Below are 23,652 nucleotides of genomic sequence, written 5' to 3'. Positions count from 1 at the left end.
GCTAAAACCTGTTTTTAGATGCACACATAAAATCAGAGCAGCCCACAGGTTTCTCCGATTACTCAAGATCAGTACTGGATTTGACCTGTACTAAGCAAGGTTTTCTCCCCACATGCTGAAATAGCACATAAACAAAAATAAATGAATGTTGTAATTCATTAACTTTGATACAGGAGTTAGCTAGAATTTGTAAGAATAATTTTATACAGTTTTTTTCACCAATGCATTTTAAACGGTGTTTTAAGGCCATTGCCCATTATAAAGTCTGTACTCAAGCAAAACTGGCTGCCACAAATGGCAGAGGAGCACTGCTGGTCAGGTCCCAGGTCAAAGGCATTTAGGGCCTGGAAGGAACAAGTAGATGCCTGACTGGATTTCCAAAAGTTAAGGTACCTGCCTGCTCTCTAGTTGCCTAAATGCTTTCAAATCTCTTAATAAATACTAATGGACTAATACAAGGCACAGACTAGCTGGAGCCTACATTTGAAATCTGCTCTCAAACCTCATTTGCAGATTGGCCAGATGGTAATTAGTGTGGAGGTGTTCTCCAGGCAGACTTGCTTTCAGGGCAGGGTTTTTTAAATTTTATTGGGGCTGGGGGAGGAGAAAAGGAAGTCGTCTTTTTTTTCCAGTTAAGATTAGTAACAGCTAGGAAAGGGTGAATAAAAGCTGAGCTATAACAGAATATTCTCTGGTTTGTTATATTTAAGAAAGTGCTTGCGATTTAATCCAGAGAGACCAATAAACAGAAGACTAAAATAAAAAGGCAGAAGGCTGCAGTGTCAAAGTGCTGTTAAAGTACATGAGAAAAGCAATCCACTTGGGGTTCATTGTAACACTTCTAATAATGAGCTTCCCATATTTAGACACAAGAGATAGCAAATTCAAACCCCCTGGAAAGGATACAATACAGTTATACAACAACATAGCAAACTGTATTTGTTTTGTTATTACTACCTATGCACCCTATGGTTTCTTTAGGGAAGATGATATGATATCTTTATACCGTGGTGTGTAAAATAGTCTGAAATCTCTCTTTGACACCACTAACGTACCAAAATCCTTCCCAAATAGTGGAAGACCTCCAACTTGATGCTAAGCTTGATCTTAAGCATCACTAAAAAAAAATAATATGTTTTGTTACTGCATTTCTCTCTGAGAGGTTTTCAAAATCCTTCCAGTCAGTACATGAGATAGGATACATATTGTCGGGGATAAGTTGTTAAAGTGAATTTGAAATGTGCTTCTCAAAATATCGTTTACACATTTACCAGATGGTAAAATAAACATGTAAATTGTTATCGAGTATACACCAACTTTATACTACAATTTTACCCACTGTAGAAATGGTGTAAAAATGTTGAATATAGTGTTACTTGTTCATTTAATAGTTTATTAACATTTTAAATACATTTAGAGAATAGGTTTACTTTCAAAGAAAAAAGATTACTTACAAAAGCATAATTTTAAGCCATTGATCAGGCCAAATTAACCTATTTGCTTCTACATTTATCATTTACCTTCTCAATAATACAATTACCATAATTATAGTCGTTTTCTAAGTATTTGCCTATGCATAAACGTTACACTTCTTTAATGGATGGGTTTTAAAAGATAAATTTAAGTTGAACAAAGTGCTAAAAAAGTAATTTTAAGAAGTATAGTTACCAACATCCTAGTTAAAGTAGCTGCTGTTAGAGCAAAAGATCATTTTGCCACTGGAATTTACTCTTTCATGAGCCACCATACTTGTTCAGAAATACGAAGACGTGAATACTTTACATATGATGAAACAGAAGGTGTGTGCCAACAAACCCCTGTATCCAAAGAAGATGGATGCTATTTAGCAATGCATGCGCCGTTTAGCAATATGGAGGAATTAAAATCTTGCAGCTCAAAGACTAACCCTTGTCCTTCTCTAAAATAAAAGGTCCCATACATGTGAGCACTTGTTAATAATCCTGATAGAAGACAGCAGACGAAGGATTTTGATGGAAGACTGTTGCTTGTACCACCTATGATTGGTCTCTCCTTTTGCAGTTCTGTTTCTACCAACGCAGGGCATCAATTACACGGCGTTATAGGATTTTCTTTCCCACCTCTCAGACTATGCCAGCTCCTTTTTTTAGAAGAAGAACTTCACTATTTTTTTTAGGAAACTTTCCTCATCTGTGAAGACGTATATTCACTGGGCATATTTTATTTTTAGTCTTATGCACCCAGCAGACTCTGAACTAATTACTCCTTAGGAATGAGCGTATCAACTACTCTTCAAAATATCCAAGAACTTTTTTGGTTAATCCACAATAGGGTCTTGGATTCTTACCTGAGTTTTGTCTGAATTATTTTTTTCAGAGGCTTTTCACGGCATCTAAATTCAATCTCATGCCAGCCATTAAGCTCCTGTTTACTATTACATTGTGGCTTTAATGTCATATGCCCTTGCCAGTAAGGTGTTATCACATAGATACAAATAATACATGATTCTCAAAAACAATAGCACAGAGTTAACTTAAGAGATAAGTTAACTTTATTAGTGAATTCTGGAGGAGCTTGCATATCCAGCAAACACCCTGCATTAGTAGGTGCCACAACATAAAAAACTCCTAACCAAAATTATCTTTGAAGAATGTCCCCCTTATACAGGGAGCTTGCACAAAAGTAATAGGCAATAAGCTTTCACAAACCTGTCTTGTTTCTCTGAGTCAGACTATGGAAGCTCGTGGTTTAAGATTCAGAAGTCCTGCTGAAAAACAAAGTGCCAAAAGCTGCTCCACACTGGGTGCTTGATGAGGGCTCCAGCGGGATCTTCTAGGAAAAGATGAAAAACAAACCAATTTGCATGTGAGCACTTTTAAAACACCACTTGGAATTCGCTGCTTTACCAACCTACCTTTTGGATTACACTCTGCAGCTGAAGTATTTTGCAAAAAGACACAGACATATTTGATGATATTGAAGAGATTGCAATAATAAGGTTTTCATATGGGAATAAATAATAATGTAACTTAATTATATAGCCCCAAAATCTCTGGAAAGGGCTGGTTGAGAAATCATTAGGCAGAAACACAAGTTCAAACTTAAAGAAATAACCTAAGTGGGACAGGGGGAAGATTGACTGATGTAGGCAGACAGGAGGTGTCCAACAGCACGCCTACAATAACCAGTATACCTCTACATATGAATCAAGAAAAATGTGGAGAAGCTTAAAAGTCTGACTACCAAAATCCCTAGTGCATTCAAGCCATGTATTGGCTTTGGTGTACAAACATGTACTATAGACGGAAACACTAAACACGAGAGGGAACTGATGAAGAACGCATTGTCTTCAGAGCCTGAGCCACGGAGCACCAAACATCTCTGCCAACGAACTTCGAAGCAGAGCCTGAGCCAACACTTCTATAAAGGCAGGGTGAGCATTGGAAACTTGTAGCATATGCTGCTATTTACATAACTAATTGTAGCATGCACAGTCAAAAAACAGCCTCTAGCTTTAGCATATATGTGCAAAATAATTGATTTTATTATGTACAGAAAATTAGAAACTGTCAGAAACAAAGCCACTAGTAACAGCCGTGAGGAAGAATTCAGGAGATGCATCTCCTAGATTGCAGAGGCTAGTCTTCACACAGTTGTGTGGTTTACAGCTAGAATATAAATCTAGACAGCATTCAATGACAGCTGATACCCTATCCAAGCTTTCGGTAAAACCGACATACACACACCATAGTCTGATGGTGGAGACACTCAAGAAAAATCTTCCCAGTCTCAAGGCGAGCTGTGGTTTGTCACTGCAGACACTGTAATACAAGATGAAACTTTGCAAAGGATATTGCAAATATAATAATAATCTAATATTACACCAAAAAATGGAAGAAAAATGTAATGGCGTAGAATAAAAGCACTAGCTGAGTTGCTCCTAAATCTCTGATGAAAAATAGAAGGACACCAAGATGTCGAAAAATACAGAAGATGGACTAAAGCTGCATTATACTGGCTATTTTTCTGTGAAAAACAAAACCAAAAAAACCTAAAATGCATAAAACTCAAGATTTCTCAGGCAAAACAGCGTGTTTGTGTAATTCAGAAAAAATGCATATTGGTTCTAGAATATTCTCATATTCAGAAAAAAACATTATTTGAGACAACATTTAATCCTATAGATTAAATCTATACTGGCTAGACATGACATCCTTATTCTTGCAATTACAATTTGTTACAAGTTTAAATATTTTTATAAAAGAATAAATTTTAAGCAGGTTATTTTAAGATATCCTCTGGCCAGGAGTCTTTTGGAAAATTGTGTCAAAATTGTAAAAAAAAAACACAAACAAAAAAAAAAATTAAAAGCTATAAAGAATCAAGTTTAGATCAGCAGACGCCCCATAAATTATAACGCAACACCCATAAAACTAGGAGTTCACCTGTTACATGCTACTTAAAAAACCTCAGAAACAGACACCCTGGTTATGCAACTACCAATGCTAAAAATATTTACATTGTAGATTCTTATAAAATGTGTCATGCTACATGTTTTGTACGAGTTAAACCCTTTACAATCACAAGAAACTGTATGTACATGTAAATTCAAAAGTTTGGGTATAAAAGAGAGCAGCCTTCCATGAATCCCGTCCTCCTCACTAACGCTGAGCAAGGCTTTCCTTGTTTAAGCATCCTCCACAGCAGGAGTTAAAGGAGAGAGCATTCCTCTACGTGCTCAAGCTCTAAACAGAACAAGCCACGGAGGAGCCAGTGAAGTGCCCCCCGGTAAGGAAAAGGATGGAGGAGAGCAAGGCAGAGGCTGGAGCTCATGGGAAGCTTTGGAGATCTACCAGGGGAGGGGACCAGAGGCTACCTGGGGACTGCTGGTGTATTTGCACAGCTTGGAGCTCTGCTGCTTCATCACCCAGGAATAGAGTGATGCATGCATTATCCTAAACAACTCTTTGAGGGCAGGGTTCAGGTTATAGATGAGCACATCTCATACCTACCTGCCTATGAAAGGGATCACTGGCTTCCTGCTGTCCTGCCCTTGCACCCACCAGCCTGGCAGCTTTTTCCGTGCAATTGCACCATCACCATCCAAGTGACTTCAGGGAGCTGAACTGAACAGCAAACCAACCCTCGTGGAAAGGGTTGGGTACACAGAACTACACTTAAAATCTCCTAGATCCTCACCCTGAGGCAGCTGTAGATATCAAAATAAAGTCAAAATAAAATATAATTACTGTTTAGCGCGGTGTGTATTTAGCACAGACATTGCCCTTGTCCCTCTATAGATGGGAAATGTGACCACGGTGATAGAACTGCATTTTAATTACCAAGGGAAAAAACCATCCCAAACTCCACAACAGATAACACTGCTGAAGCAAAAACTTAGGCCCTTATCCTGCAAAGACTTACATGCTAAATTTTACACTGTCACAGGACAATTATTTGTGTTGTTTCTCCGGTTATAATCTATTTGGAAAATACTGCTAATGGACTACCATGGGGTTTGGCCTTTCAGGTTACATCTGTCTGAATGGCACACAGGGACATATATTCCTGGAGGAATCTTACCTCCACATGTTGTAACAGTAAACTTGTATGTTAATTTTTAAAGGCCCATTTTTCATTTCTGTTGTTACATTTCACGTTACTTTAGTTTGCGTCTACTCATACAAATGAATCAGTTTGCAATAAAAAAAAAATTGTGATCACAGAGAAGTTATAAGTGAACAATATACGGAAACACAACAACTGAAACACTGAAACGTTTAAAAATACAATACTGAATGTTAACATCAGAGGGGTTTTATTGTATTTAACACAAGGAAAAAAAAGAGGTACACTAGATAAGACTGCAAAGAATGTGAAAAAGATTTGGGCATTACAATATTTCAGACACATATAAGAAGGACTGGAAATATCTGATTAATTTCCTTCCATTCAACTTCTGAACATTTCTTTTATATTAAAGGAATACAGTTGGCCTAAATATTGCCCCTAAAAAGGGACAAATTCTTGTATAACACACCAAGCAAACTGGTTTTGATGCAATTATGAAGACAATCAAAGCATCAAAATCAACCTTGACAATAAGCAGAAATGAAGCTTCAATTATTCTTATAATCTAACCAGAGAGAAATAAAAGTGTAAGTACAGTAAGACATCAGTTGATGTTTTTATATTTATTTTAACACAGGACAAACAAATATGTATATCAAATTAATACTTGGCCCTATTCATTCCATCAAACAGCACCTGCTTTGGATAGTTTCTAAACCACAGGAGGAAACAATCAGATGATACAAATCAGTACGGAACCTCTGAAGCCAATGAAATGACATAACTGTACACCAGTTGAGGATTTAATCCACGCTATTGTGACCCCAACTCTGCAACAAATACCAGTCCTCAGTGAATATCTGAAATAACGGTTCGATAACGTGCCCAAGAATAAAATTGTAAAAAGCGTGGAAATCATTTAGAACCGCAAGCACTGGAGATTTTTCAGTGAGATTTTCATCATTTCTAAACAAGGGCTACTAAACCACTCGGAGACTTTTGAAAAATGCCCCTACCCCTCCTCACTTATGCACGGTGGTTTTTCCATAGGAAATTCAGGAACTGCCAATAGAAAGCGAAACCTTTCACCTCTTATTCAATACCTTGCATCTAATCCAAGTGAAATGCTCCCTTCTCCAAATGCAAGAGTAAACTGAGCTACCAGAAGAGAGCTTACACCAAGCTTAAAGTAATACCTATGTACAAAACCATCGTGCTTCAGAAGTACAGTGGTAAGGCGGTGGCAACGCGGGGAGGGGGGAAATGCCTTAAGGGTTTGCTGCAAGGGGTGGCGCGGGGCGCGGTTACTCCTCTGTGTTATTGCACCGCAGACCTAATTTCCTAAAACGTAGGCACCGATCACAGAGCAACAGGCAAGACGGGAGGTGCTGCTGCCAGGCCCTCGGGTGGAATTCCCAGAGGACACGGGGTGAGCCCCGGCTTTCCCCGGGGCCAGAGAGCAACCACCATATTTCCTCAGCGTCCTCAGCAGGAGGTCTATGGAAGACGGAGATGTGACAGTCTAGTTGTAGTCAACCCCCGATAATAACGCCTCCCCTTCAGCAAGCATTTCCACAAAGGAAAATAAGCTGTAACCAGGGTGTTGATCAATCACCAAAAGCATTTGTTAGCTGACATTTATGATCTCAGTTTAATTCTCGGTGGGTGGGTGTCTCCGTCTAAACTAGGACACCTTTCAGCAACCTAAAATTTCTCTCAACTCAAAATATTGGTGTTGGTCTCTCACCCTTCAGTCCCAGACCAATATTATCTGCTTCTTGGATAAACAAAAGCAGTCAATGCGTAACTAAATCTAATTCAAGAAAGCAGCCTACTTACAAAAATTAATTCCATAGCACGGCCTATAGAAATTAAGACGTGACTTTTAGAAAGTTTAAATTATGTGTCAGTGCCATCACGGAAAAAAAAAAAAAAACAACAAGAAATTACCCAAACAAGCCAAAAAATATATTACAAATGATTGAAGTGGGAGCTTGTGTGATGCGCTTTGGTAACTCATCAATGCAGTGTTTTTACTATATTAAAAAATGAAATTATTAAGTGTATTCTAAATCAGTCAGTCACTTCAAGGTACACGACTATCACAATTATTGAAAAAGGCCTTGATCCTGAAAACATTTATGTCTGTGAATTTTTAGACAAGTGAATAGTCTTTGTAGGACTGACCTCTTACTTTACGTTGTTCACACATATGAACTTGCATGCACGATCAGAGACTAAGGCAGGAATACACATTTACAAGCTATCAACATTTTACCTAAAATCTCTCTTAAAACAGATTCAAAGTCATTACCAGCTGTTTCTTATTTAAAGCTTAAGAAATAAATGCTTGTTAATATCAATGTAATAGTATAGATAGTTTTACACACAGTAATGTACCTGAAGTTTTCATCCATTCTGCCTTCAGTTAAAAAAAAAAATTTACCTAAAAAGTCAACTTAAGACCAACAAGATCACTCGTACTCATACCAGCCCCTTAGCGTTAGAAACACTGCAACTATGAGAAACTGCAGTGATAGCATGAATAAAACATCACAGATTTTATTGTGTAATATATTTTATAAGGCCAAAAGTTACATTTAATCAGCAACGGCAGTCTTGGATCTTTATGAATTAATGATTATTCTACATCTGTAAGAAGGAAAATATTACATATGCTCAAAAATTCAAGAGAGTTTTTTTAATACATATATATACACACACACACATCAACCAATATATATTTTTTTCAGATATACGTTTTTGAACAAATGGACAGCTTTCAAGTGATCACACTCTGAAATAAGCGGTGCTTTTGTTTGTGCATGCTGGATTAATATGCATTCTGATAAATGCATGAAATGTTATCGCTAAGCTGTGAGGCTCTCTAGACCTATTACAAATATATTACATCTATTTAGCTGGAAAGAACGGGGTACTGAACGCAAACAGTCTGCTGCCTTCCATCTACTTATCACTCCGCTATTTCAATTTTTTTTCTTTGACTTTGCCCCTGTATCTTAGCAAGTGACACATTCCCCATTGGAGACCACATCCATGGCAAGTTTTAATACTTAAAATGAAAACTTGTGTCCATTCTGCACAGAAACAGTACCTGGAAAGCATACTTTCATGCAAAACCCTTTTTTCTGCTTTTCCCAATACACACACATGCTTTTTTTGTATCACAGCGATTTTAAAATTGTCCTATGTAATTTAAATAAGATTTCCAAAACCAGTAACCTTTTACAGGGATAAATCAGAGCATTCCCAGTTGACAAAGTAATTGGCGAGGGACATACAAAGCACCTGAAGCACAGACTGCGAAGAAAACCATTTTAACTATAGCAACAGCACTCACTGCATAATGTTATAAGGAAAAATAAGCAATTAGGTCTCTTATCAGACTTATGAAAATTCAGATTTATGCCAGTTGGGGGGAAAAAAAAAAATCATTGTTCACCACATCTCCCTTGAGCACTACCTAGGGGAGGGGAGTGATGACCAGACAGCGAAAATTAAGAAGAACGTGTCCCACCTTACGCCTATTCTGCCAATCTGTCGCGGTTGTTCTTCTAGCTCCATAGGTTTACATGATTTTTTTTTTCTTTTTTTTTCTTTTTTTTTTTTTTTTGCTGACAAGTAATACAAGACAGATTCTTGCCTTCTTAGGATCTTGCAATCTAGTTTAGACATAGCACGTCAAGTGGTGATGAAAGAAGGTTAGGGTGGGTTTGAAAAGATGAGGATTCCAACAGTAAACGATGCAGAGACATCAGTTTGGTAATGTACACATGTTTTGCATGATTCATTGGACCAAAATGGCCAAAGGAACTTAAAAAGCTGTCAAAGGCATCTTTACCTCTGACCTACCTAGTCATCCATCTGCTTCCTCATACTGTCAATCAAAACCCTCCCATCCTTATCACTATTCTATTACACACATTTTCCACAACCATTTCTCCTCCAGCTCTTAAAAAATATCTTAGCAAACATTTCAATCAGTCATTAAAAACCTTGTTAAAATATGCAATGTGTCATCAAATATGCATAGCGTACTCATGCAAAATCTGCAGAGCGTAAATCACTGTATTACATCTGATACAGTATTAATGTGAAACATCGTAGAAAGTATTACCAATAAGAACTTTGAATTACCTTCTACGGATCGTCTCTTTCGGAGCTTGATTTTGTGTTACCACAAATAAAGCCAAGAAAGGGCAATTGAACAGATTATTTTACCCAATAATTAAATTAAAACCCCGTTCAGCATGCCTAGGATAACAATACAAATTATACTTCATGTAAAATTCATGCAATTAGTTGCTGGTCTAACAAATTCATACACGGGGGTTTGCTTCGACTAAACTGAGCGCGCTGCAAGTATATTATCATTTACATACATCGGGTCAAAACCTGCATGTTCCATCCTAGGTGAACGCAAACATTCTCATGTGTCAGTAAACATATGTTTAGCAGAAACACAGGTGCACCTCTAATAATAATAATCGGAAAAATTGTAATAGTAAAGTGACCTACCGACAGGAAATAGCCTTTTTTACTTCTGCAGTGCTTATCTCTCCCAATCTCTCGCAGAAATAGTTACCAATTATAACATCCTGCCGAAATAGTTATGAAATAACATTAACCACTGACGCACAGGAAAGGATTTTGTTCAGACCTGTCACACGTTACGTATTGACTCCAGACCCGCTGGATAACCCCCACTAAATAAAACCTGCCAAAATAATTTCTGAGCAGCGGTCTGCCCGCGGTGGCCGCCCGGCCGGCGTTGCGGCGGGGCCCCCTGCACCTCCCCTGGGCGCTCCCTGCCGGGCTCCCCGCCTGGGAGCCGCTGGGTCCCGCTCCGGTCGCTTTGCCCTCTCGGGGGGCAACGCGGCGGGACCGGCGGGGCAGGAGGGGCGGGAAGGGCGGCTTTTGCCGGCCAAGAGAGGGGAAGGAGGGCCGAAAATACGGCATTTTTTGGAGCCCTGCTGCCCCGGGTACGGGAAGCCGCGGGCGGGCGCCGGGGCAGCCCCTCACCGCGCCGCTGAGGGGGCAGCCGGGGGTCCGGGAGGCGGAGAGGTGCCGGCGATGCGCGGGGGGACGCGGGCCGCTGTGCGGCGAGCGCGGAAGGGCGCGCATCCTCCGCCGCCCCGGCTGCCCACGCTTGCCCGAGGGGCCCGTTCCCGCCTGGCGGCCCAGGCCGCCCGCCCCTCCCGGGGGGCTCTGCCCCCACGGCCCCTCTCCGGGCGGGGGGTCCCGGGGGCAGCACCGTGAGCCCGACGACAGCCGCGGGGCGGGCGCCACTTCCCGCCGCCCTCTGGGGCCGCCGCCGCCGCCACAGGTCCGCGGCCGCGCAGCCCGTGCTTCCCTCCGCGCCCCCTCACAGGCCGCTGCAGCCGGCGGAGGCGTGGGGGGCGCAGGGGCCCCGCTCAGGTAGAGCCCCGCACCTTGCGGGGGAGGGGAAGGGGGGGAAATGCAATCGGGCTGCTCAGGTGCCCCCCGTCAATACCGCAGCAGGACACAATCCCCGTGGCGGCTCCGGACCCGCGCTTAGCCCGCCGAGGAATCAAGAATAAAACTGGCCTTTTACCCCAAGCACCTGCGGACCCCGACCCACACAGGTGCCGGGGGACGGCGCCCTCCCTAAAGCCTAGAGATGGGTATTTTTTAAAGGGGGGCAGCACCCCTAGAAGGTCGGCAGCGGGAGAGGTGGTGCCGCGGAGTGGGGGCTCCTCTGCCGCTTCTCCGCCCCCGCGGCAGCCCGCGCAGCCGGGAAGGCTGCTCCTCCGAAAGGGCACCCGCCCAGGGAGGCCCGGCCGCGCACCTTGCCGCACACCGCGGGGTCCTCGCCAGCGCAGCCCCCGCCCCGGGGAGGCGAGGCGAGGGGAGGCTGCGGGCGGGCAGCGCTGCGCCCCTCGCCTCTGCTCCGCCAGCAAAGGCGGGCGGCCCCCGCCCCGCCAGGCACCTCTCCCGCCTGCAAAATGCCGTCAGGGTTTTTAAGCGTCAAAGACAGGGATAATTATAAACCTCTCAAACCCGACGGGGTTTCATCTCCCTCCTTCTCCGACTTGCAAAGCTCCACGCTTGGCCACGCGGTGTACACACTCTCCCCTGCGCTCACCCCCCCAAAAAGACAAACGTCGGGCGAGAGGGCCAGCTCCGGCAAGGAGGGGAACCCGCGGGGCTGCCGCCCCGAGAGCCTCGCCCGGCAGCGCGCCGGGAGAGGGGCGAGCTCCCGCCAGCCTCTCCCCCTTGGCCTCGCCGAATTTCGTACTTGCAAAACGGCAAAGTGCTTTCCAACACGACGTTAACGTTTTGCCAGGTTTATTTTACTTGTTATACACAGACGATACAAACGGGCAAAAACCGAAACATTTCTCAATGGAGCATGTACTGGTATAAATTATTCAGTTCCACAGACGTAACAGAACAAATATAAAAATCACAACATTCGATTTACAGAAGAGTCAAAAATATACACACGTTTATGACCCTGAATTTCTATTAGGAAATTTCCCCGTCGAGTGTAATCTAGACTGAATATTTAGCCTGATGCATATTTCAGTTTGTAATTGTTTTTTTTTTTCCATATAAAAATGCGTTAATTGTATAGATTTGCTACTCAAAATTCGAAGACTTACTATTCTGCTTCGCCGGGGGAGGAGACTTGGAGGGATATTAGTTCTCCTTCATTAATATAATAAGAGGTTCACAGGAAAGGTCGCTCTTACTTTCGATGTGCATTTTATTCCCCAGGAAGTCAGATCTCGGTTAGCTACTTTATGAAAAAGTCAATTCCAAAACTAAATGCAGTAAAATATACAACTCACAAGTCATCTTCACTGGACTACACTATGGTTACCAACAATTCAGTCGTCTATATCTTTTTTTTTTTAGATTATTCATTACAAAGATTTACAGCAATATAAAGAAAGAGGGGAAAACTGCAAAGAAGTTTGAAAAGAGTTTGTCAGCATATTTGGCACCTGCAGGGACCAGTAATGGATTTGGCACTTGGGGGCGGGGTGGGGGGGGAGGAATACCACAAAAATAATAATATTGCTGATGTCGAGCTACTCCTCTTAAAGAAAAATACAGAGGCAGTTAATTTTGCTTTTGGAAGGCGTCATGCTACTTTAATCGACTTTCCTACGTGACGTATTTCTGTTCTTTTGAAGGGAAAGCTCAGCTATTCCTTAGCTGTGTTAGCCCAGGGCACAGCGTAATTATTTCATGCGAGGAATTGCAGTGAAAGTGAGAAACCCATTACTCGCTGCTACAGCTATGGACCGCTCTACATTTCCAGAGGCATTTAGAAAGAATTTTACCTGGGGAGGGGCAGGGGGAAGAGGGAGCAAAGAGGGGGGCGGGATAAAGAAATTTAAACGGGATCTAAGTTTTGTGACTTAACAATGAAAACAAAACAAAAAAAAAAAAATCCAAACAAATAAGAAGGAAACGGAACCAAAGAAAAGTAATTGGTTACAGTAAATTAAATACTATGTACAGGCATTTCACAGGCTCTTTTTCCCCACTATTACTGTTATCCCCTAGGATCCATCCGTGGTAAAAGGAAGGAAGCGCTGCACGGTTTGAGAGAGTCTAAGCATCCTACTTATCAGTGGGTTTCGGAGCGGCGGTGCCCCCCGCGCCCCCGGGGCGCCGGGCCGGGCGGGGAGCGGGGCGGCGGCAGCCGCGGCTCTGCCGGGCGGGGGCCGGGGCCGGGGCCGGGGGTGCGGATGGGGCAGCTAGGGGCGGGGGTCAGTGCGCTAACGCGGAGGAGTTATTGTGCAAAAGGACGGCGGGGCCGGGCGGGCCGCGCCTAGCTGTGCGAGTAGAAGCCGTAGTAGCCGATGTCCTTGGCGCAGGTCTTTTCGCAGTCCCGCTGGGTGAGCACCTCGCTCTTGAGGGGCGAGGAGCTCTCGGACACCGGGGTGTCCGAGGGGGAGATCCGCCTCCTTTTGGCCTGCTCGTAAATCCCAGAATCGGTGGAGTCGATGGACTTAATGGACGACGGCGTCTCGATCCAGCTGGAGTCGGACAAATCCTTGGGCTTGGAGTCCTCGGCGCCCGGCAAGGGGGACCGCTCGGGGGCCAGGCTCTCCGCCTCCTCCCCCAGGTAGGGGTTGCCGGCGGCCATGCGCGCCGCCGCCGCGCTGTTGGGCCAGCAGGAGAGCACGGAGCCCGACTTGCTGCAGTACTGCGGGGGGCTGCGGGCCCCCCAGCCCGAGGGGTCGGCGTAGTAGCCCAGCGGCCGCCCGGCGCAGCCGGCCGCCTGCAGCGGCAGCGCCTTGACGCCGGCGGCCGCGTAGGAAAGCAGCGTGGCCGCGTTGCCGGCGAAGTCGGTGGCCGTGTCGTAGGCGGAGGCGGCGAAGTCGAGGCGGTTGTTGGCGGGGGCGACGAACCAGCGCTGCGGCGAGGGGGCCCCCGGGTCCTCGGCTTGCTGTGGGGAGAGCAGCCCATTGGTGTGGGGCACGCTGCGGTCGGCGCCGGGCCCCGGGCCGGCTCCTGCCCCGGGGTGGAAGCGGGACTTGGCGTAGTTACTCACGAACTGGTCCTGCAGGAAGGAGCCGGCCATGGCGTAGCGGGCCCCGGGCACGATCTGCGAGCGGGGCGAGTCGTTGGGGGAAGGCGTCAGCCGGTCCATGTCGCAGCCCGTGTAGATCCTGCGCAAGAGAAGGGGAGAGAGCTGGGTGTCCGCCGCAGCCCTCGGGGGAGGGACGGGACGGGCCGGCGGCCGCCCCAGCGCGCTCCTGCCCTGCCCGGGGGCCCGCGCTCCCTCTCCGGGCTCGGCCTCCGGCGCCGGGAGCGCTGAGGGCCTGAACGGGGGAGGGGGAGGATGGGGGGAGGCCCGGAGAGCAAATCTTCGGGAACCGGTTGGCCATTCACGGGCAGGGCTGAGGTCTCTCGCCCCGGTCCGAGCCCGGCGTCCCAACGGTTTGAAATCCCGCGCGGGGACGCATCGACCGGTCCCGCCATATGCGCAACAGGCAGCCCGGTCATTTGCCGCGAACAGCATGAACGGCAGACTACGGAATTATATCGGCTGATTAACACTTATTATTGGGAGTCACAGACGAACCATCAACATTTTACCGAGTTTAAATTAAGCTAATCTTTAAACACCTACTGCAGGAAATGTAAAACGAGACGCATCCAGTGTTCCCTGCGCGTGGCCTATATATAATTCTCCCATGCTGGGCTGTAATTTGCGATCATAAAAACTTTAATGGATGAATAACTACTATCTGTATTTAATTCAGGCTAAAACTGTGCTTTAATTAACCCTCCACGCCTCCTGGAATTTCTTATCCAAAATAAACTTGGCCCTTAAACAAATTCAATGTGCTAGACAACATTGAAGCTTCCCCCTCCCCCCGTCTCCTTTCAAGTGACGCCCTGTAAAGTTTTTTCCCTATTAAAAAGAGAAAAGCACTTGCGGCTGGGGGCGAAGGCCACGCAGCCTTTCTAAAGGCCACGCATCTTCCTAGTAGAGCTCCCAGAAGCGCGGGCAGGCACGGCTGCCACCCTCTGTGGCACCAGGGACCGCCGTTCCTCTCCCGCCGGCCGCCCGGCTCCCCCGCCAGGACTCCCGCCCGTGGGGGAGAGCGGCCGCACCACAAGCCGCTCCCCGAGGAGAGCCAGGGCTCGGCGCCGGGCCTCTCTCGCAGTAGTTCAGGCCTCGGCGTCGTTTCCACCCTTGGACTGAAATCCCGCTCCTGGGGGATGCTGAACCGCTCTCAGAGCTGAGGGAGGCTTAAGCAGGCGCTGAAGATAGGCGCGGGCTTAAGCGCTCCAAAGGAGGCCGCTCCCCGCCGCAATTTTGAGAGGGAAAAGGAGATTTCCCCTCTCAAAGCCGGAGCCCCGTCCCGTAGACCCGGAGCGGGGCGGCTGAGCTCCAAAGCGGCCCGCCCCCCGGGCGTGTGGGCCGCCCTGTGCCCGCTACCTCCCGCTGGTCCGGCCCGGGCTGGGCAGGGGGTGCCGGGCCGGCCGTACCCCGGGCCGGGGGAAGCCGCAGCCGTCAACGCCTGCCGGGCGGGGATGTTCCCATTCGGCTCCCGAGGGCCGGAAAGGGCGGCGGGGAGGTCGGGCGCTGGTGCCCCCCCCGGAGCCGCCCTCGGGGCGGCACCAGCCGCAGCTCCCGCAAGGGGCCACGGCCGGTGGGGTCAAACGGCTGAGCCGGAGAATAGGCGGACGGGCAGAAGCAACACGGGGACAAACCGCGAACAAAAACTTCGCAGGCTTTAGCTCCACCCAGAAGGAAGAGGAGAAAAAAAAAAAAATCCAACCGCAGGGAAGAACAAAACGAGACGAAGAAATTTTCCTCCGGACACCGGCTCTGCGGAGCCCGGGAGCATTCAAACCCGACGGGTTGCTCGGGGAGGGAGCCCGGGTTGCTCGGGTGCTTCTTTCGGAGCCTTTGCGCGCAAATGAAACGGGAACTTGGAAAGGGGCGCAAAGATACGTGCCAGGAAAAAAATAACAACAAAACCGCCGCAAGTGCCAAAGCGAGGTGCGGGCTCAGGTGCGGGCAGCGCGGCCCCCGGGCGCGGAGGTGGCCGCAGACTGCGCGGAAGTCAGCCGCGGGGAGAGCCCCTCCGCGCCCGCGGACCCGCCGGGGGAGCTTGCGGGTGCCTCCCTCCCGGAGGGCTCTGGAAAAGCCTGACATTACACATTTCGGTGTGAAATGAAGCCAGCCCGCCTCCTAAAGCTTTCCCCTTTGACATGTGTGTGCAGCCGGCAGAAGGGTAATGAAAATCCGGTTTACTTACGTGTCATAATTGTCTCGGAAGCCTTTTGCGAAAGGGTTGTGGTCTATTTTCAGCTGTGTGATCTAGGGAAAGAAAGGATCACAGTGCACATTGTGAAAGCCTGAAAAATATACCCTACTGCAGCTACCCCATTTTTAAAAGGATCAAGCTTTACTCTAGTCGACCAAATTGCCTTTAAAAACGCGAAAAATAAAGCTTTGGCATGCTTATAGACATCATAGTCTAATTTTAAGATTTGCTTTATTGTAAAAAGTACGGTAAAATTTAATATTTAACCCCATGTTTTGAGGCGTGTCAGTATCCCTACTGCATGGGTATGAATATATTTAAATCCTGAAATTAGGCAAAACGTACCGCAGAACGGTAGCTAAGAGTTTACATTTGCATCGAGCAAAATAATTAAAGCAAGAATGTGGACTGAACATATGTCATTTGAAAAAGGGGGCACCAGTCTGTAGCAAAGCCAGACCACGCCGAAACGTAGCCAGGCATTAACGAGATTTTAATTTGAGGAAGTTGCTCCGTCACCCCCGGCGCAATCAATGAGCTTGTTAATTGATCTTTGCAGACTTAAAGCTTCAGCTAACAGCTTAACAGCTAACTGAGCTGCTTCCGACTGGAAGATAAACGCCGCGGAGGAGCGCCCAGCTCCGGGCGGAGCGGCACCGCCGCCGGCGGGATGCCTGCCCGGCCGGGCGAGGAGGACAGCGCCGGCGTGGGGCCCTCGGGCAAAGGCGGAGGGCGCGGGCGGCTGCGGCCGCGCTCGGGGCTCGCCAGCCTCGGCCAGGGCGGAACGGCACAAAGGGGGAGAGAGGAAGCCCCAGCTCTCGGCGCCGGAGACCTGGGCGAAGGAGCGCAGCGGCCGGGCCGGGCTGGCCTCGGCGGGGTGCCCTGCGGGGAGTGCGGGCGACCGCGAGCGGGGTAAACCGGGGAGCTCTTTACATCGGTGTTTTGGTAGGCGGTGACGGCTATGAACTGGGTCTCGGGGAAGGTGAAGGTCTGCACTCTGCCCGGCTGGTTGGTGTCCTCCGTCCCGTCTTCGTTCACCTCCACCACATGCAAGCGGGGCTGGTACTTGTGGAGGGACTGCAAAACCACCATCTGTCAGGCAGAGGAAAAGGAGGGAGGGGGCCGCGGGAAGAGGAGGAAATCAGAGCGAGAAGGACGGGGAGAGCGATGCCCGCGGGCGGCGGGACCCCGCCGCCGCCTCCCCGGGACGGCGTGGGCTCCCCCGGCACACCGGGCAGCGGCGTCAGCCTGGGCAACCCGCTCGGGGTGGACGAGGCCCGCGGCAAAATAAACGGGAGGGCTTTTCCCCCACCACCACCCTTTTATCTTCACCTAACGACACGATCTGAAAAAAATGCACGTCCTTTCGGAAAGGGCAGGGTTTTGCCCGAAACAATAAAAATAAGTCTGGCAGAGCGTCTGCGTTTCCCCCACTGACCTGCCCGTTGTTGTTTGATGCTCCTTTATTGTTTGTGAGTTTTAGTTTCCCAAAGGAGATTTCCTGGCGCATCCAGTGGGCTCCCGTGTTGGGGGAGTCGGGGTGCATGTACACCCGGTTTCCTAAGCAAAACAACAAAAAACACAACCACATCACAGTTCTCGTGTGTACCCCGGTTCTGCCACTGCAGCAGCACACGAGGTCGAAGGACCCCGTTAAAGTTAGCAGTATTTTACTGCCGAAGCTCCCTTCATTTTAACCGAGGAGGATTAAACCAGCGTTTTCCGAACACCTTTTACTTTCTCCTCCACCCTTCTTTTTTTTTTTAAAAGCATCATTGGCCCATTCTCGTTTCAGAAGTCGCCAGAGCCAGTCCACAAAGGCTTTAATTAATCATTCTCACCTACATATGTGTCAGGAAAAGTGTTAATTGGGGGAACTTGCCTTGTACATTGGTGTCCGCCTTGCCGCAAGGAACCCATTTGCCTCCCTGAAATCTCCAGTGGTTGGGATCCGCCAAAATTACATCCACAAAAATATTGTAGTGAGCCGTAGGGTCGAGACCAGAAATATTAAAACTTAGGAAAGGGAACATGCGCCTATAAAAAAGGAAAGGAAAAAAAAAAAAAGGAAAGAAGGAAAACAAGCCACCGGCAGCGACAGGCGCACGCGGAGGAGCCAGCCCGTTGTGCTTTATCCTCACGGCTCCCGGTAGCGACCGGGAAATAAAAAATCAAAAGAAACTCCCTCCCCGAGACGTCGAGCTTTCCGCGGGGAAGGGATGAGGACAGCGGGCACGGGGACCTGCGGGGAGGCAGGGAGGGCTGCCCCGGCGGGGACCGGCACCGCGCAGCCAGGCGGGCGGGCGGGCGGGCGCAGGCGGGTACCGGCGCTCCGGCGCCCAGCGCAGGGGCCCCGGCGGCGGGCGGGCGGCTCCCCCGGGGCGGCAGAGGCTCCGGGCGGCTCCCCCGGCGGGGACCGGCGGCTCAGCCCCGACACCCGGCGAGGGTCCGCGCGGTGGCTTACCTCCCCTGCTTCGTGATGATCATCTCCGTCTGGTGCCGGTGAAATTTCAGCCAGAGTGGCCTGTTGCACAGGTAGACCTGAGCCTTGCCGGGAACTAGCCCCGGCTGGGTGGAGGAGAACTGGTAGAAAGGTGCCCCTTGGTAGGAATGGCCATACTGCTGGGGGTAAGGGTAGCCCGCCGTGGGGTAGCCTTGTGGAGAAGAGTTGGACAGGAGGCTGTTATAAGCTCCGTTGGTGATCACAGGATGGTGAGCCATGTAGCGGCTGGGGCTGGCGATGGAGAAGGCTGGGTGAGCAGGTCCATGCTGGCTGGGGTAAGGGAACATGGTACTAGGAGCAGAGGCAGCAGACTGGGGCTGGCTGGACTGAGAGAGCAGATAGCGATCTGCAGCAGATCCATCGAAACTGTGACGAAGCTCAGAGACCCCGTCCAAGACGGGAGAGAGTTTATTTCTCTGGACGTCCCCTGGTGTGTCCTTGGAGTCAGGAAAATTGTCTGTATCTGACTGATTCGTCATCCCCCTGGTAATTTTTTTCAAAGGTGAACTTCTCTCCAGGTTGTCAGTGGTCGAGATAATGGGATGATCATGCAAGGCAAGCTCAGATCCGCCTGCATGTGGGTAACTGCTGCTCACATTGAGAAATTTCTTGGAGAGCATGATAGAGGGAGAAAGACAATGCTCCAGCTGCATAGCTCTAGCACCACAGTAATAACCCTTCAGTCCCTGGATCTGAAAGGGCTCCTTAGTATCAGAAGCTAGACATCCTGGGACCCTCACTAGACAGAAAGCACTTCATCCACCAAATGCTTCCCAAACGTTTGATTTACTTTTTTTTTTTTTTTCTTTTTTTTTCCCCCCTTCCCTGGGAGAAGAGATTGGCCAATTGACACTATGCAGCAATCAGGAAAGACTCACTTTTGATCTTGCTGCTTGTGGAGAGGATGAAACGGCTTCTGCCATTGGTTAACCGCTGACAGTAATTTAATTAGATAGACATTAATTAGGATAATCACCTGGCTCCTGGTCGCGACGATCATGGCAAATTGAAGGAGATGATTTTATTGTGAGATAGAAGGAAGGGGAAGGGGGAAGGGAAGAGTGTGTTTGCTGTAAGAGCTCATTATTACGTGACCTTTCCAGCATTTTTTTTTTTTGACTACGGCTGGAAAATAAATCAAAAACCCTGCGATTCCCCAAATATTGCGCGCGTGTCCCCCGCCTTTGTGTGTCAGGGAGGAGACCGGGTGCTGGGGGCTTCGGGGACCGGCTGCGAGGGGCGCGCTGGGCTGGGCGGCTGCTGCCCTCGGCTCACCTCCGCAATTCGCCTCCCCTTTCGGAGCGCGCAGCCCCTCTCCCCCAGCTCCCGTGAGCGACCCCTCCCCCCCCCCCGGCGCAACGCCCCCACCCCTTCCCACCCGTGCCTGCTTCGCGGGGGAAAATACACCCTCCGTCCCCGCTGGCAGCGGCCACGTATGATCTCTTTTAAGTTCTGAAATAATCATAAGCCGCGCAGCCGAAGTGCCCTAATGTATTTGCCGCGATGTTTACGGGTTCTTTAGTAAATAAATATTTCATCTGGGAGCTGTAATGCCGGAGATTATCAGCAAAACAGGCATCCATCTGCCCATCCGGCTCCGGATTTCCTTCCACGCGGTGCCCGTGTTCCCTCAGTGGCTCGGTCCCGCAGGCAGCGCTAGGAGGGGAGCGATCGTTCGCGGTAGGTTTGTCATGAGCCGCGGCTCGGGCGGCAGGTTAGGGCGGGAGCGGAGAAACCCAAACCACGACGGAGCTGCAGCAGCAGCCGCCGGCACCTTCTGCCCGGGGGGGACTCCGCAAGAGTCGCGGGCCCGGCCGAGCCCCGGCCCCGAGCCCCGGCGGAGAGCGGCGGCCCCTGGGTGCGCACCCGCGGCTGCTGAGCGCGGCACCGCGGGCGGCCGGGGCGGCGGCCAGGCCCGCGCACCTTCGGGCCGGGGTCTGCGGCTGCCCGCCCGCCCGCCCAGCACCCCCTGAGCGGGAGGGACAGGCCGGCGGGTCCCGCGGCGCGTCCGTGCGAGCCTCGGGCTAATTGGGCGCGGGACCCTCCGAGGCGCGAAGGTGCGCCTGAAGAGTTCAGGGGACTCGCTTGCCGCCCCCGCCTCTGCCCAGCATCAGCTCAGTTTCCCTTCCTCGGCAAGCCCGTGAGTTTTTAAAAGCACCGTTTTTTTGCCCGGGGAGGAGCTCTCTTCTTTCTTTTTTCTTAGTATTTTCCCCTTACCGCTTTGGACTTCAGGTATTTTACTGATCGTGCCTCCTTCTAGGTGACACCAGCAGCCGGCTTCAAATTCCACCGATAGTTAATGCAGCCTGGATCATCGCATAATAAAACCAAGACCAGCGTATAATCATCTGAAGCCAGGCTGAAACTTTGCAAACTCAAGCTCAGAGAAGACTAGAACCAGGATGACTTGTCAGAATGCGTATTTCAACGCTCTCAAATCCCACGGCCATTTAGTTTGTCTGTTGCTTAACCGTGAGCTAGTTCAGTTATTTGGCGTTTCACAGAAGCCATCATACACACACTCTCTGCAAGGAAATTATTCTAATAAAATAATTTATGAAGCAAAAACCAAGCAGTTCACCGTTTTACTCGCAGTCGGGTGGTACAGCTCATGCAACTTTCTGTACTACACCACCTCCTTTCAGTGCTAAGAAAATAGTTTTATTAATATGAGTTCTAACTAATGCTTCCGACAGTTGTTTCACCAGTGTGCTCACCCTTCCCTTTCCCTGCTTCAAACTGACAGAAAGGTAGTGGACTTATATGGGCAGGAGATGGGTTGAAACACAGATAAACCCTGGGAAATGCTGCCCTGAATTATGGAGCTACACCCATATAGAGCGGAGCTGCAATGAATTCAGTGGTATACTGCCAATCACATGGAAGTGCTAATATATGCCAAAAATCTTCAGTGCACAACTCCTAAACTGGTATAATAGGGGGATATGCAATGGCAGGTGGTGTTATAGAATCGTCATAGAAAGAAGGAGAGAGGTTTGCTAATACAATATGCCCGTCCTTCATGCTGACAGGTGACGAGGGGTCAAGCTGCTAATGAAGGTCTGCTCCATTGCGGCTGGAGGCTCAGAAGGCGGCTGCTTGAAAACCTCTTTCTTCCTCCACGATGGTATATGGGCTGCTGCTTTTCAGGTTACTGCACACACAAATTCTTCCAAATCCTCTGTGTAGCTCCTAAAGCACTGGAGAAAAATGAGGAAAGATGCCCCGAAAAAACAGCCTTTTGATTATTCATGAAACATCTTGGTAAATGGAAAATTGTGCCTCCAACTCAAACTGAGGAGTGGATAGAAAGCAGGGTACCACAGCACAAGCTCATACTACAGGAGATCTGCATTTCAGCAGACTCCCTTCAGCTACCCTCTGCAAGAGGTACATTTGTCAAAATTAATTTAGAATATGCAAGACTCACTGTTTTGTCTCCCTGCTTATACTGGCCTTTCACGCATGTATACACTGCAGCACTGCAATAGCTTCTCTCCTGTTCTGCAGTGCCATGTTACCCATGACCTGCCAAACTACGTCTCCACCGTGGTGTTACACGTGTGCGTGGGGGTAGATAGCGGCAGGGATGCAGAGCCCCGCTGGCAGACGAGCCCCAGGGCAGGTCCCCCCATCAGCTCCTGCCCCGTCTCACCCTGGGGTGCAGTGGTGTACGCACACATCGGACAGCGGCAAGGCCCAAATACAGCCTTCCTCGGTGATACGCAGGTTTTTAGTGCGAATTGCCAGAAAGCATTTCCATTTAACTAGATGCAGGCAAATGTGGTTTGGTACGTCTCCATTTTCCCAGTCTGATATTCTACTGCCTACTGTGGGGGCAGAGGGAAGGCCATAAGGAGGGCAGCTGCAAAAATCTGCATGTTTCCCTCTGAAAGAAATGCATGCTAAATATACTTTGAGAGAGAGTTACTCTAAAATAGTAAATTAAAAGGCCTAAATAAGAAATTCCAAACAAAAGAAAAACCTTTGAATGGTAATGAATAAGTAAATAGAAGATTACTGGGTACAAAGTGGAAAGTAAGACAACTTTATGGGCTATTCTTTACTATGCAAGTAAGAAGTTAAATCACTTTAAAAAAATAATCTTCAACACAAAAAGGTGTATCTAGTTTTAAAATATTTGCGTGCCACAATCGTTGCCTTTTTTTTTTTTTAAACCCCATAAACAAAATATTGTGAGTGACACAGGAAGAGGACACTTCTGCCCAGACAAAAGAATCAAATCAGCCTAAGTACCAATACTTAAAAACCAACCAAACAAAAAACCCCAACCACTCCCCTGCCCAAAACCCAAAGTCACTCCCCAAACCCAGTTATTTGGCTTTGCCTGCTTAAAACCAAGCAGCCAACACACCTGCCTTCCTGGGAGTGTTTCCCTCTCTAGTCAGTGAAATGGTTTTAAATGTTATATTCCAGTTGGGACTCTCTCCATATATTTATATATATGGACAACTCTCATACGTTCTCTTTTGCAGGAGGGAGGGTTCATGTAACCTAGAACAGCCTCTATCACTTTAATGTTTATTCTCAGAATACTGCTATTTATGACACTGCTTGTGAGAGTTGTGTGATTCAGTTATCAGCATAACTGAATTCATTTTCTTAAGGTCAATTGTCTTCTGTGGATATTAAGGTTTGAATAATATTGAAAGGGAGCTGGCAGGGGAAATTTCAGCATTTTGATTTTTGTACATCCTCAGAATTCAGTGCTACTACAATTTTAATTTTTTTTTTTTTAATCTCAATTAAGAGTACCTGGTAATGGGAGCCAAATTTCATTAGAGAATTTTT

The 23,652-nt window shown here is 48.2% G+C and overlaps 1 protein-coding gene across 1 annotated transcript; it reads right to left on the bottom strand.

The window, feature by feature from the left end:
• Window positions 1-13,378: 13,378 nt before the first annotated feature.
• On the bottom strand, window positions 13,379-23,636 carry TBR1 (T-box brain transcription factor 1). The gene is made up of 6 exons (XM_075153081.1): window positions 18,802-23,636; window positions 18,220-18,374; window positions 17,776-17,897; window positions 17,271-17,429; window positions 16,329-16,390; window positions 13,379-14,222 (listed from the first exon to the last, which is right to left on the bottom strand). The coding sequence occupies exons 1-6, from the start codon at window positions 19,491-19,493 to the stop codon at window positions 13,379-13,381; spliced, it is 2,034 nt and encodes a 677-aa protein (XP_075009182.1). The 5' UTR covers window positions 19,494-23,636.
• Window positions 23,637-23,652: the final 16 nt, after the last annotated feature.

Source organism: Calonectris borealis, chromosome 6, assembly GCF_964195595.1.
Source record: "Calonectris borealis chromosome 6, bCalBor7.hap1.2, whole genome shotgun sequence".
Taxonomy (NCBI): domain Eukaryota; kingdom Metazoa; phylum Chordata; class Aves; order Procellariiformes; family Procellariidae; genus Calonectris; species Calonectris borealis.
This window is presented reverse-complemented; position numbering and strand designations above follow the sequence as displayed.

Excerpts from the sequence above, each read along its gene's own strand:
- TBR1 (XM_075153081.1), bottom strand. The coding sequence starts at position 19,493 with ATGCAGCTGGAGCATTGTCTTTCTCCCTCTATCATGCTCTCCAAGAAA. Across the intron at positions 17,898-18,219 it reads GGCGGACACCAATGTACAAG|GAAACCGGGTGTACATGCAC; the intron begins GCAAGTTCCCCC and ends TGTTTTGCTTAG. Across the intron at positions 16,391-17,270 it reads CCGCCTACCAAAACACCGAT|ATCACACAGCTGAAAATAGA; the intron begins GTAAAGAGCTCC and ends TTCTTTCCCTAG.